Source organism: Carettochelys insculpta, chromosome 8, assembly GCF_033958435.1.
Source record: "Carettochelys insculpta isolate YL-2023 chromosome 8, ASM3395843v1, whole genome shotgun sequence".
Classification (NCBI taxonomy): domain Eukaryota; kingdom Metazoa; phylum Chordata; order Testudines; family Carettochelyidae; genus Carettochelys; species Carettochelys insculpta.
The window spans coordinates 13083133-13097843 of NC_134144.1; the positions used below are offsets into that span (position 1 = coordinate 13083133).

General features: G+C 46.7%; 2 protein-coding genes across 3 annotated transcripts in view; one reads left to right on the top strand and one right to left on the bottom strand.

The window, feature by feature from the left end:
• Nucleotides 1–11958: 11958 nt before the first annotated feature.
• FZD7 (frizzled class receptor 7) lies at nucleotides 11959–14317 on the bottom strand. Its single transcript, XM_075001889.1, has one exon. The coding sequence runs from the start codon at nucleotides 13768–13770 to the stop codon at nucleotides 12097–12099; it is 1674 nt and encodes a 557-aa protein (XP_074857990.1). The 5' UTR covers nucleotides 13771–14317; the 3' UTR covers nucleotides 11959–12096.
• The window catches only part of ALS2 (alsin Rho guanine nucleotide exchange factor ALS2), a 231950-nt gene continuing 230275 nt past the window's right edge, over nucleotides 13037–14711 (top strand). For both annotated transcript variants that reach the window (XM_075001885.1, XM_075001886.1), the window contains exon 1: nucleotides 13037–13161. The gene's annotated coding sequence lies outside the window, so the exon portion shown is untranslated. The remainder of the gene's footprint in view (nucleotides 13162–14711) is intronic.

Genomic DNA, 14711 nt, shown 5'->3' on the forward strand with positions numbered 1-14711 from the left:
TCTTGCGACTATTGACATATTCTGGCCTTGTGTAAATCAGTACAGAAAAATGGGTCCATTCTGATTGGTGGCTCTAACTAGCAGTCAGAACGCTAGAGCGTGGTTAGATTAAGGGATCTGAATTTGGATCTCCAAAACGAGAAGAGGTTTGTATTTAAGGTTCCAGCTGTAGTCCATCAGTTGATCTCTTCACTATGTAAGCAATGGAACATGCCATTTGTGCACATACAATGACTGGAGTAACCAGAAATGTTAAGAGTGACACTTGCAACCATTGTGCAATATAATTCTATCACTTAAGGGTTATAAATCACATAGGACCCCACACTGCATTTTTGCTAACCTAAAACTCCCACTGAAGTTAAGGGGAATAATAAATGTCCAAGGACTGAAGGAATAGTTTTTTATTAGTTATGAATGTACGAGAATTGTAAATCTAGAAGACAGGTCGCTGCAGTGAGAGCAGTGTAGCCAGCAGCTGCATGTGTATTGCTACTAACAAGAGGACTTATGTTTGCTTTGGTGATTTCTGTTGCTATGGGGTTAAAAGACTTGAAAAGTCTTGAAGAGAATATGTTATATTCAATATTAGTTGCTCACTGTGGCTACGTCTACATGTGAAGCCAACATCGAAATAGGCTATTTCGATGAATAACCTCTACACGTCCTCCAGGGCTGGCAACGTCGATGTTCAACTTCGACGTTGCGCGGCACCACATCAAAATAGGCGCTGCGAGGGTACGTCTACACGCCAAAGTAGCACACATCGAAATAAGGGTGCCAGGCACAGCTGCAGACAGGGTCACAGGGCGGACTCAACAGCAAGCTGCTCCCTTAAAGGGCCCCTCCCAGACACAGTTGCACTAAACAACACAAGATACACAGAGCCGACAACTGGTTGCAGACCCTGTGCCTGCAGCATGGATCCCCAGCTGCTGCAGCAGCAGCCAGAAGCCCTGGGCTAAGGGCTGCTGCCCACGGTGACCATAGAGCCCCGCAGGGGCTGGAGAGAGAACATCTCTCAACCCCCCAGCTAATGACCGCCATGGAGGACCCAGCAATTTCGACGTTGCGGGACACGGATCGTCTACACGGTCCCTACTTCGACGTTGAACGTCGAAGTAGGGCGCTATTCCGATCTTCTCATGAGGTTAGCGACTTCGACGTCTCGCCGCCTAACGTCGAAGTTAACTTCGAAATAGCGCCCGATGCGTGTAGCCGCGACGGGCGCTATTTCGAAGTTAGTGCCGCTACTTCGAAGTAGCGTGCACGTGTAGACACAGCTTGTGAGTGGCAAGTAATAGGTTTTAGAGAATGTAGCACTAGTAAGGCAGAATACAAGTATGCACCAATTTAAGAGATATCAGATGGAATGTCACGGACTAGTGGATGGTGGCTGCTGTGTATTTTAACTTTGAAGAAAAGCTAGTGCCTTCTTAGGCTACATCTACACTATCCTGGAAGATTGACCCATGATTCAATTTCGCGTGTCTAATATAGACATGCAAAGTTGACCTGTCAGGGGTGGCAGTCAACCCCTGTACTCATTGTGAGATGCAAGGAGTGAGGGAAGTCAGAGGGAGAAACTCTCCCGTCCACCTTCCTGAGTGGAGATGGCCAAGTTAGCTGAGCATAGATACATTGATTCTAGCTACACAATCGCCGTTTCTGTTGTCAACTTACTTTGCTCAGTGTAGACATAGCCTTAGGGAGGAGAAAAGGGGAGTATCTGGTGCAGGACAAATGGTGGCAGAACACCACCATGTACACCTTCAAACTGATTTGTTCTAGCAGCTCTGAGCAGTTGTTCTGCTCCCCTATTCATGGAGAAAGTTTAAGTGACAAAGGCTAACTGAAATATTGGCTGACAAAAAACCTAGTTCACTCAGAGTTTAGGCTGGCCCGTGGTCTTTTGTGCCCTTCCAGAACATCCAGTTCAGCAGAACTCAAATAGCTGAAAAATAAGAAATGAGAGTTCCAGCACATGCAACCAACACATATTTAATCCTCACCCTCCACCCGTAGCCCCCCAGGAGCGGGCAATAGCAGATGGGAATTGCCAGCATGCTCTCAAGCTGCAGTTCCTGTGTTACATGTAGCTCTACTGAATGGTGGAGGGCTTAGTTAGAGCAGCTTGGTAATTTGTGATAATGAGGACATGGGGGTGGGGGTGGCTGGCTGCCTGGAGGTGTAGTTGTCCTCAGCTCCCGTTCCCTCATCACCCCACCATTGACATAATCAAAGGAGACAGGGGCATATGGACCTTGAAGGATCCAGTATGCCTCTTATTAAAGCTGTGTTGTGTAGGGTGTGTCAGTGGTGGTACACACTGCACAGGGGTCATTGTGGGGAGGATTTTCAGTAGTGAAGTAAGATATGAGGATGATCGGTGGGTTTAATGACAGGTAAATGAAAGTACATCCTGTATGGAAGGGCAAAGCTCTTACAAACGTGGCCGAAGGGGTTGTAAAATTAGCACATAGGGTGTTCTTCCTGTACAGTAAGGCAAGTATTGGAGAGTAGGACAGGCATAAGTAGCTCATGTTCAGTAGAACTCAGCTACACCCATGTTTTGTCTTAGCAAAGCAATACAGACGTGTCTTTCAATGGTTATGTGCCTTATACCTTTAACAGCAAAAGAGCATCCCCTAGCCTTCTTTTTGTTATTTATCCATCCTGTTAATTTCTCTTAATATTTTACTTAATGCCGGATTGAAAATCAATTTTTTAATTATTAATTTGATTTATATAAGCAGGACTTTTTTTTGTGCCAGTACTTGCCGGTACCGAGTACTGGCACCTTGACAGCCCCAGCTGAGGGATTGGCTGGGGGGAGGGTGCAGGGGGGCGCTGCGGGGAGCCAACTGAGTACTGACTCCTCTCTTTTTACACAAAAGGCACTGTATATAAGTAGAAAAGTACTAGACAGAAGCACTGAAGTAAAACCTCTAAATCCCTGAGGTTTTCTGTTTATTCTCATTATGCGTGTCCCTGAGTGTTTTTAATCAAGATTGTTTTAACTCTGGCCCTCAGATCTTTTTCAGCTGAGGAAAACAAGCAGAGCAGAGTTAAGACACAATGTCAAAAACCCTGAGGAGCAGCAAAGACAAAAATCCCAAAGTCTATGTTCCTTATTACTTAATATAAAACTCTACATATTCAAAGCGCAGCACAAATATTCACCAATTAATCCATAAATGCAGAGAGGTGATTCCTTACTGAAGAAAGAGTTTTTTCCACTAGCAAATGCAAAATGGGGAGCTGGATATGGACTTAACATTCCCAGAAATTCAGATCCACGTTTTTGTTTTAGCCCCTCACAGAAGAAGAAACCAGCCATGGAATTTGAACAGTATTCTGAACCCACCCTCCTGCTGGAGTGGAGTATTCAGAATAACAGCACTGCTTAGTAGCAATAGATTACTTAGTATTGACCAGATTTTGCCTTCAGCTAGTTGTTGCCTAAATCCTGTTCACTTCATGTGAGTTGTTTGTACAGTATCCAAAGGCTGGAACACTGTCCTGAGAGAAGAGAATGTGTGAGAAAAGCAAGGAGTAAAACCCTCTCCAGAATAGCTTTCTAGCCACTCACATAATTCCGCTCAGTTTTCAGACTGGTATGTGTAGCTGTTTAAGGGTGTCAAATGACATCCATTTTACTGGCTGTTGGCCCCAGTGGAATGCTGCTTAGCACAGCTCATAAAGTAAGGACGGGAAATACTGCCTCAAACATCTACATTTCTCTGTTAATTGAGGGGGAGGGGAACACTGCAAGTATGAAATGCTCTTTTTATCATAAATTCAATACAAAAGATTCCATCTCTATGTTCACATTTTTTCCTTAATAAAATTGGACTCTCCCTTTGCATAATCAAAGCTGGCTTTGAACCAGTGTATATACACACACAAAATGTCTATCTTTCCTTAAAAATAGCCCTATAGATATATATATACATATCAGAGTCTTTCATTCCTTTTATTCATGGCTTCATTTTCTGCAAGAATGTGAAAGTTCTGAGCAAATCAAATCTCACACAGGCTCCGCAACAAACACACAGAGTGGGATCTAGAGAGCTATTGCAATTAACACCACCGTTTAATTAGCAGGCAGCTGCTCTGGGCAAGGGCCTTTTGATTTTGCCTCTTTGCTAAGTTTTTGATCTTAGATTTACCTACAGTGGTATCTTTCTCAGCTGCTGTGCTTTAAAAAAACCCAAACCCTCTATGGGAAAGTTTTGGAAGGGGGCCATGGCAGACACTTAATCTGGTTCATGGTTTACGCAAACATTTGGGAAGTTCACTTTGTCTTCAGTAGAAAGTCTGTTTCAAAACCAGCATTTTTTTGTCCATGAACATGCTTTGATGTATTTGTTTAAAAAAAAAAAAAAAAAAAAGTAAATTATTGACAGGAAAAGTAAAGTCTGATGGAGCCGTGTGGGTGGTATATGTGTCTCGCTGTAAAGGGATTTAGCAAGGCAATGTGGAAAACTTTTACCTCAGGCAGCCTAGATTTCTCTGTATTTAATTTAGGTCACAAATGAAAGAAGTTACACAGCCTCATCTTGGTCTCTATTGGACATCTTCCTGCCTCAACAAATGACCTAATTTACTGACTTGCTAACTCTCCTGAGGAGAAAACCAGAGGGCAGAGAAAGGTGCGTATTGCAGGTTAGGGTGACATTTGCACTGACTATTACCTGTGGCAAGATGCCCATGACAGCAGTTCTCCAACACGTTACAACACACCAATGTAATCCTGCTGTAACCGACTTTTAGAATTAGGCTGAAGCCTTGGACACCTCCAATGCTTTTTATTGGATCTAAACACATATCGTAGTTAGATCTTGTTCAGATGCAAGCTGGAACTCAGGGTTTGCCATAGCAGCAATGTGCACTAGAGGGGTGTGCGTTCTAAAACATGCTAACTGGCCCATGTAGGCCCTGCTGGCCTCTAGCGTACACTACAGTATAATATATTAATGCAGACTATGGAACTTTTAAGTCATGCCATCAACATCTCTATGGGCCATTTAGGTATGTATGTCTATACTTCCAGGAAGATCAACCTGCTGGTCAGGGTTGATCTTCCAGAGTTTGATTTTTGCACGTCTGGTAAAGATGCACAAAAATCGATCTCTCTGGAGTCTGCAGTTGACTCCTGGACACCACACTATTGTGTGGAATAAGGGATGTTGATGGGCGAGTATACAGGCTAGGTCTGTACTGTGGCAATAATACATCGATTCTAGCTGTGCAAATGCTATAGGTAGAATTGTGTATCTGAAATCAACTTGTTTCCCTAGTACAGACCTACCCTTAGTACATGACACTTGTGTGCTTTAGAAATCGCATCCCTTTAGTGTGGATTGTTGTCTGGTATACATAAGCCAAAGTTCTAAGAATACTGAGGAACGAACAGTGTAGCTGAGCCCCCTGATTGTGTAGTGCAGATTGTTATGCGTATAAGAACCACAAGGGTGGGGTTTTGTTTGTTTGTTTGTTGGAGGGAAGGCAGTACATTGCATTGAGAACACAGTAGAAAAGCAGTTAGCATATGCAGGTGTGCTCTCTCACCCCCCCCACACACACTGTTTGTTGCTCGTATTCAATTAGTCAGCCAAGCTAATGAAACATGAGGATGGATCGGGACCAGGTACTGTTCAGCTGGGCATTGGGATTTCTCCTAAATTAGATACAACTAAAATAGAATTTAAGTCTACCAGATAACCAAAGATTGCGGCACAGTGAAAGATCTGTGCATATTGCTAAGTATATATAACTCTAGCACACGTGTCCAAACACTTCTCTTGCTTACTCAAATGCACGGGTGTAATTGAGGGCAGAAGTTTGCCCATTGTTTGACTTGTAGTGGAGTAGTTTGTACCTCTCATTCTCACACATGGTAAGTAGTTCACGGTACTTCTCTGATCATCTTTCTATAGCTTAGTTTTCTTTACCCTGCAGTACCTTATATTTGAATCCTGCTTAGGTGATACTGCTGTGAAATTCTGCGGTTGAACTGCCTAATGTGCATAAACTTATGAGACAAATAAAACTAATTCCTACTGGAGGTCTTAACTTACCTGTCTGAAATTGGACCTAGTCACAGAATGCAGCTACTGAGCAGACATCTATCTATGATACTTACATGGCTCATTACCAAAGGATTTAATTTCTTCATGCTCTTTAATGTCATTATTGTGACAACATACCTAGGGGGTAGAGAATTTGATTAGCCCCATTTTGCAAATGGAAAACTGCCATAGAGGTGGGCTAAGGGCCAAATTTCCAATGGTCCGTAGGCACCTAAAAATGTAGAGTTAGGGGCTTAACTCCTAGGTGTTTTAGAAACCTTTGAAAATCCAACTGGGCACCCCTCTGCATCTTCAGGTTCCTAAATACCATTGGAAATCTGGCTCAGAATGCTTTGCCCAACACCCTCCACACAGGAAGCCTAGGGCAGAGCAGGCTAGAACTCTAACTGCTGGGCCATCCTCCTTCTCTGTCCAAGTCTGACATTAATCCTGTTCTAGAAAAATGTCCCCTTCGAGCATGAGCTCTTACTAAAGCAGCTCTCTCTGCCCACGTGACAAAAATAGACAGGCATCAATAACCTGATTCCATTGTATACCCCGACAAGGGCATTACCCTTCCCCTGTTTCTTTGTGGGTTATCAACTGGTTCCAAACCCCTCTGCAGAGCAGACTGTATCCCTTTTTTCCCTGAGGCCATTCCAGCCCTGGGATCCATAACTATTATTAGCAGAGTTTTAGCATGGTTACCCTGACCACCACATGGTTATTTCTGAGAGTCATACAGGCAAAGACTTAATTTGTGTACACTATTCTGTGTAGTATACATTATCTTTCCAGCTACACTTGTTACCACCACCAAGCTTAAGCAAAGCTGAAGCTTCTTATAACTAAGCCAAACTGTGGAACTGCTAGCAAAGTTTCCCTGACTAACCTGGAGGTTTTTTTGGTTTGCAATTACAGTTAAATCTCTAGGCCTCCATCCATATGTTTCCAGACATGGTCTAGCTGGCCAGAGTGGAGAGGACTAACCTCTGTTAGAACAGCATTTATGTCTGCTGTAGCTTAGTGCTGTTTGGCTTCAACCATGGCAACACTGCACTGAGGCATGATTTTTGAAGAGCTGGAAAGCCCCTGTAGCGTGGACCTGTACAGCACAGTGATTCTAAGACATCTGTCCAAGTGAATCAGGGCAACCCTGCTAGCCTGGAGCACGCAGTACCTCTCCCACTGGGAAACAGTTAAGATCTGAAAACTGCTGAACCCTGGTGTGTTTGATTTTTATAGTCCAGGTATCATGTTAGTTGAAATTTGTCATTTTAAGAGGGCAAGTGGGAGCTTGCTCTATCCTGTATTTGGTTTTTCCCTCCTGAATTATCTTACAGAGGCTCAGATTTGCCAAAACCATCTAGTTACATGGACATGAAACAATTCTTTGTGTGTACAGAGCAGAGTCTTGGCACTAGTCTACTTCAGTGAGCAGTCACAGTGCAGAAGGGATGTTTGAAAGTCTTCCCTTCAGATTCTCCTTTCCTCTCCAAGCAACACATTGAATCTGCCCGACAAAAATTCAGGGCTTCAATAACGGGTAGATAGCAAATGTGAAGAGTAGACTGTATACAAAGTAGATACCAGGGTCCCAAAGGAAGTGAAAATGATCTACCGAAAGAGACAGCTACTCAAGTGCCAAGCTAGCAATTGATTTTAAACTCGTGTGTATAGAAATGTTTACCAGCTGCTGAGTACAAAGGTGTGCAGTTTTCACTGACATGCAAACCTATCTGGCTGAATACTGAAAGAAAACAATTTGCTTTTTTGGGTATTCCATTAACCAATATAAAACTGGTGCAGTACAAAAGCACTTAATTTTATCTGCTCTTCTGTGTCCAATGCCAGATGCGTTAGAGGAAATCCATAGATCAGGGTAACCAAGCGCTCCATCTTGCCTTCCAGTCCCAGCGTAGGGCTGCCCAGAGCATGGTGTTGCATCCCTGATCATTTTGGCTAAAACTTGTTCAGGAAAAAAACTAGTCACTGCAAAGATTCAGAGGTAGTGCAGCATACTCTTAAAAATACAGGGCTCATCAGTAATTATAATCATTACCTATCTTGTGAAGTGGGAATTCCTGCTTACATGAAAACTGAAGCTGCAAAGTGTGAAAGATCTGAAATTTCTGTTAAAATTGAGACAATACTCATTGAAAGGCCTCGATCAGTGAGGATTTCCTTTCAGTGTTTAGCAAAGGCCCAGCTCTTTGTCACTCCCAAGGCTTCAAGATTAATTCACAAGCAAACTAACTTTTAAAATTGCATTATTTCCATCAAAGAAGGTAGGACCAGCATGGTATCAGGCAGTAGTAACATTTTTGCTCAGGTACCATCACTGCTTATAAGTCCGATCGTACTTAAACCAGGACTGAAAGTAATTTGTAAGAACTATCTGCTGAACACTTACTGGGAATTTCTCCCTTCACACACATTGAATTTGGCCTAACTTTTCAGATTAAATCCAGAATAGTTTCTTAGAGGTATACACAGTTTCCTACAGTCAAATAATTTCTTTAGTGTTAATGGTTTCAGGACAGAACCATCATATTGTTCTTCTCAGGAAGATAAGTTTTTAGCCTGTGCTTGCCTCTTGTATCAATAAAAAGCCTTTGTTTAAAGTTCTTTCTTCTAATTCCTGGACAAAGTCAAGTACTGTACCTAACTATCCCTTCATATTTAAGTAACAATTTTTAAAGGATGACCCACCCTACTCATCACCTAGTTGGAAGAGCAGAGGAATAGGGAGACAGTCTAGGTATTAAATCTCTGTAAATGGGGGGTTAAGTTGCTTTATGAATTACATCTTAATTGCAGATTTTGCACAAGAGCTATGAAAACAGAGTATGGTTTATGTATCACTCAAAGATTGCTAATGAGTTACTATTCTTACAAAAGGACCTTATCACTACAGCCCTTACAGATGGCAGAACAGTGATAGATTTATGGAAGCAAAAGTGTTTATAGAAAGGTTTGGGTTTCCCAAGTCAACTTCTGAATGTTGTTTCACTCTTATCAGTGACCTCATGTTTTAGGATTGGTTTGAAGATGTCCGACTTGTAATAGGAAAGAAAGGAAATCTGATAGAGATGGGTTTGGTGAGCAGTCAGGGTTTTAAAATCATTAAGGTGTCCTTTATAAAGCAGCATAAACAGGCTTGCTCCAAAAGTGACTTGAAACCACCATTTTGTGCATCTTAAATAGAAAAGGTTTTTCTAAATGTTTGAGTGTACAATGTTCAGATTAAAGTGTCCTACAAATGGTGCATCCATTGGTCCTAAGAATCAATAAGGGGCCAGGAGCTTTGGTCAGGGAGTAGAAGAGCATCATAACTGTGGCCATGCAAAAACAAGTATTATTTCCTCCTTCATTCCCAAAAAAACCCAACTCCCCAAAATCCACAACCCTAATCCAAGAACTGACAGAGTTAGTCAGAAGACAAACTCAAATGCCACTCTGTCACTTCTTTGTTGCAACACATCTGCTTAGGTGATTCCAAAAATCAGCATGGATGTGGAATCTGTCATATCACTTTACTAGTGGAGCTCACTCTGTTACGGATCCACCTTCATTTGCTACCTTGACTTAACAAAAAAAAAAAAAAAAATTTAAGGCAACTACACCCCCAGCAAGTTTGGAAAAACACAACCAGGCACAGTAGAGGGAGCTGGGGAAAAATAAAATCCTTTTCCACTACAAAAACTACTTAAGTGTCTCATTTCCCCCTCCCACCCTTGTGACCGTTATTCTTACTTGACCAAAGAACGCCTTAAAACACTTGTCAAACTAAATATATGTATCAATACATAGCAAGGGTGTGGCACTTTTCAGTCTTAAATCTCAGGGTGAAATGGGTGGGAAGCTATCACCCCCATTTGACAGTGAAGGGTATATCCAAGAATAAGCATTAGGTCTGTATGGGAGTTCAGGGCTGGTAAACCACTGGAAAGCAATACCCTGGGCAGGGTGGGGGGGTGCATGTGGAACCTCTCTTCTGTTAGCAGTGATCACATTAAAAATTCTACTTTGGAGCCATGAATTTCAGCTCTTGTGTATGTTTATTCACCAATCCCTCCCACCCACCCACCTCCAAAAGTAAAGATTAATTAAGGGTGGGGGGGAGGTTGTCTTCTCTGCTGCCCCACATGCAGAATATATAAAACTAAGTTTAGAGAAACTTTAATACAAACAATTTATTTAGTGATCTGTACATGTGATGAAGTGTGGCCTCCTACAGGCTTTCCAAAACAAACAAAAAACCAAGTAAAAATGTATAAATACATATATATTTTCTTACAAAATGTGACATTTACAAAATTTACATACTACATTTGTCTTACAGTTTTTCCATGTGCACATCATACAAGAAAACAAACCTTCTGAGTTTGAGATCAGATGTACTGAAAGATTGGACAGAGGGCGTATTTCCTTCTCCCCAGTACCCCCACAGTCTGTTCTTCCTCTCCCTGAACAGTTTTTAAGGTTTCACTCCAAAGGTCTGCTCTTCAAGATAAGCAGCGATTATAGACTTCGAGGGGAAAAAAAGTTAGGGGCAGGGCTTGTTACCAAAAAAAAAAAAAAAAAAAAAAAAAAAATCCATGATTCCCTGATTAGTCTTTAGGCAAAAATAAGTCAAACCCTTTAGATCATAAAGCTAAAAAGTAGTATTTAAAAATAAAGATACAAAAGTCAACCTATAAATTTAAACACAAATGTAACATGATCGAAGACTCAAAGAATTAAGTCACTAAGCCAGTATCAGAATATGAAAAGGTTTAATTTCTTTTGAATTGGTTTCCTTTATCTGACAAAATTTCAGATGAGCACTGAGAATAAGTACAAGATTTTTCACACCTTTTAAAAAGGTGAGCAGTTCTATCTTTAAAAAAAACAATACCTCCCCATTATTTCTTACTGTGCAGTTTAGGGAATTAAGAGGACAAGGCAAAAATGGCACTTCATGGTCTAATAAACTATTCCACCCGTCCCCCACATGCAGTTACTTTGCTCTGTTACCATAACCTGGAACAATCCAAATATTAAAAAAAACAGCAAAGAAGTAAGGCTTGGGGAAAGAGAAAGATTCTATATACTAATCTTAACGCAGGCGGTTTTGTCAGGTGTTCTGAATTAAGCTTGTTTTAACAAAAAAAAAAAAAGGGGGGGGGGGCTTTTTTAAGCTAAAACACGAATTCCTACTGAACCGGGCATGAAAGCAATCTGCCTCCTCCTTTTTCTGTAAGGAGAATGTTTATCGGTATGTGCTAATCATGGCCAAGGTTGAATTTTAACGACTTTTTTGTTAGCCTGCCCATAAAAACCGGTCTCATGCTTACTCACGCCTTTCCACAGAGAAAACACTTTTCTTTCCTCTTTGTCTCCGATAACAAAGACAAGGGTGGAGAGTGGGGGGGGAGGTGTTTTGCTGAAAAGCAACAAGTTCTGTCTTTTTAGGGTATTAAATAGCAATTCCCTCCTCCCAGCAACAAGGCAACTCCCATACTCACTCCACTTTGCTTTGATAAGCCATCTTTCCGTGTAAAAGCAACCCACATTCTGTCCAACAGAAGGTACGCTCCAGGGCTCCTGATTATAATAGGTAGCTTCTTTTAAAACACTCCCATGGTTATTCTGCGTTTGAATGAGAACCCATTAAAATAGGACTCGGGAAATCAAGCCTGTATGGGCTGCAATGTGCCCCAAGTAAACTATGCTGTGCCCGCTTGCACTGGTCCATACTGCAGGGTGAAAGCACAGCGGCTCCAGCTTAAAGTTTTTTTGCCCAGACACTACAGGGATTAATGTTTGAAAGGGACTTGTTGCAGGGGAAAGCGCTCCCCGCCAGCAGTCGCAGAAGGGTACTTACTCTGTGCTTTTCAACCGGGCTGGCAAGGAAAGCAGCCTGCCGGTGCCGGCCTCCGGGAGGCAAGCGGTGAGCCACCCGGAGCCTCCCTCCCCGCGCTTTGAGAGTCACGCTCGGGGGAAGCCGCAGCCGCTAGGGGAGAGGCGCCGGGTCTCATCATACCGCCGTCTCCCCTTTGCTGCCGCTGCTGAGTCTGTGGTAGAAGCGCCGCCAGGACTGGAGGGTTTTCCCCGACCAGATCCAGAAGCCGGTGGTGATGCCCACGATCATGGTCATGAGATACTTGATCATGAAGACGGTGAAGTCCGGGCTCATGGGGGCGACGTGGGCGGGGCAGGGCACGGCGTAGCTCTTGCAGGTCTGCAGCAGCCAGGTCTGCTCCCAGGCGTGGCGGAAGGCCTGCTCGTAGAAGTAGCAGGCCAGCACGATGGTGGCGGGCACGGTGTAGAGGACGCTGAAGACGCCGATCCGCACCATCAGCTTCTCCAGCTTCTCCGTCTTGCTGCCGTCGTGCTTCATGATGGTGCGGATGCGGAAGAGCGAGACGAAGCCGGCCAGCAGGAAGGAGGTGCCGATGAAGAGGTAGACGAAGAGCGGCGCCAGCACGAAGCCCCGCAGCGAGTCCACGCTGGAGAGGCCCACGTAGCACACCCCGCTCAGCACGTCGCCGTCCACCTGGCCCATGGCCAGCACCGTGATGGTCTTGACGGCCGGCACGGCCCAGGCGGCCAGGTGGAAGTACTGCGAGTTGGCCTCGATGGCCTCGTGGCCCCACTTCATGCCGGCGGCCAGGAACCACGTGAGGGAGAGCACCACCCACCAGATGGAGCTGGCCATGCCGAAGAAGTAGAGGATCATGAAGAGGATGGTGCAGCCCTCCTTCTTGGTGCCCTGCGCCACCGTGCGGTAGCCCTCCTCCGAGAAGCGCTCCACGCACACCGCCCGCTCCTCCAGCAGGAAGCCGGCCACGTGCGCCACGGCCACCATGAAGTAGCAGCCGGAGAGGAAGATGATGGGCCGCTCCGGGTAGCTGAAGCGCCGCATGTCCACCAAGTAGGTCAGCACGGTGAAGAGGGTGGAGGCGCAGCACAGCACCGACCAGACGCCCACCCACAGGCGGGCGAAGCGCACCTCGGCTTCCTTGAAGTACATCAGCCCGTGCGGGCGGCCCGGCTCGCAGGGGGCCCCACAGTCCCGCTCGCCCAGGAAGCGGTAGCCCAGGTAAGGCGGCACCTGGAGCTGCCGGGGGCAGGAGAAGGCGAAGCCGGCGGGGGGCGGCGGCGGCGGCGTGAGGAAGTCGGGCGGGTAGGGGGTGGGGTAGGCGCTGGGGGGCCCGGCTCCTCCGCGGCCGGGGGTCTCCGAGGTGTTCTGCCCCACGCAGATCTCCCCCGCGCCGTGCACGGGGAAGTTCTCGCAGCGCAGGCGCTCGGGCCACTGGAAGCCGAACTTGTTCATGAGCGCCTCGCAGCCCTGGCGGGCCCTCTCGCACAGGGAGCGGCAGGGCGGGATGGCCTGCTCCAGCACCGTGCACACGGGCGCGTACATGGAGCACAGGAAGAACTTGAGCTCGGCCGAACACTGCACCTTCACCAGCGGGTAGAACTGGTGCACCTCCAGCCCCGCGTCCTCCTGGTTGGTGTGGCCCAGCAGGTTGGGCAGGATGGTCTGGTTGTAGGCGATGTCGGTGCACAGCGGGATGGAGATGGGCTGGCAGAAGCCGTGGTCCGGGACCGAGATGCCCTTCTCGCCGTGGTAGGGCTGCGCCGCCGCGCCCGCGGGGAAGCCCAGGAGGGCGGCCAGGCCCAGACAGGCCGCCGCGAGTGGCCTCATGGCCAGCAGAGGCGCCGGGAGCCCTTCAGAGCCGAGCTGCGATCCGCGGCGGGTACATGAGCGGCCCGCGCGGCCCCGAGTATCCAGCGCGGGAGGGTCGCGCCGATCGCTGCTATACCAGCTCCGCTGGCCCTGGCTCAGTCCCCGCCTCGCTCGCTGTCCTCCGTGGGACGAGCGAGACTGTCCCGGCAGGAGTCGCCTCACGCGCGAAGCTTCCCCAGGTGCCCGCGGCGTGGGGGCGGGAAACACAAACCTCGGCAAAGGGCCGCGCCGGCTGCACAGAAAGTCCCGTGACGGCGGCGTTAACTGGCTGGCTCCGCTCCCCGTCTGGCGGCTCAGCCCTCCAGCTTGGGATTTAAACGGCTTATTACCTTCGCCCGCCCGATCCGTGTATTTCACTGGGGGGGGGGCTTGATTAACTTTCAGAATCCAATTACGGCGCGATCCTCCCTCCGGCTCCGACGCTTTCCGCTCTCTCCGGGCTCTGCTCAGTTCGCAGGGCCGGGGAAACGCGCCTTCGCTGGCGGACACTGAGCCCCTCCGCGCGAGCGAGCGTCTCCGGGCCGGATAATAGAACACCAAAAATACATATATGTCTGAGGATTCCACGGAGCCCCGCCCCTTCTCCCATTCACAACCACGCAGCGGGCGGGGCGTAGGGACTCGGGTCCCACCAATCGCCGCTCCCGTGGCCTCAGCAGCTCGGCTCGGAATTGGTCAGACGAGAAAAAGGGTGTGGGCGGGAGAGGCGGGGCGTGGGCAGCATTGGGCGGGCTCTCTCAGTTAAAAAGTTGAGAGAAACTCCGCCCCCCCTCCCCGCACCCTCCCACGTGTTAAGGGGCCGTCGGGTGGTTGCGTCGGTTGTGGGAGAACCCTGCCTGAAAAGATCTGCCTTTTCCCCCCAGAAAGACTTTTTCTGGGCGAGTAGCAGGCGGCTCTAG

Excerpts from the sequence above, each read along its gene's own strand:
- FZD7 (XM_075001889.1), bottom strand. The coding sequence starts at position 13,770 with ATGAGGCCACTCGCGGCGGCCTGTCTGGGCCTGGCCGCCCTCCTGGGC.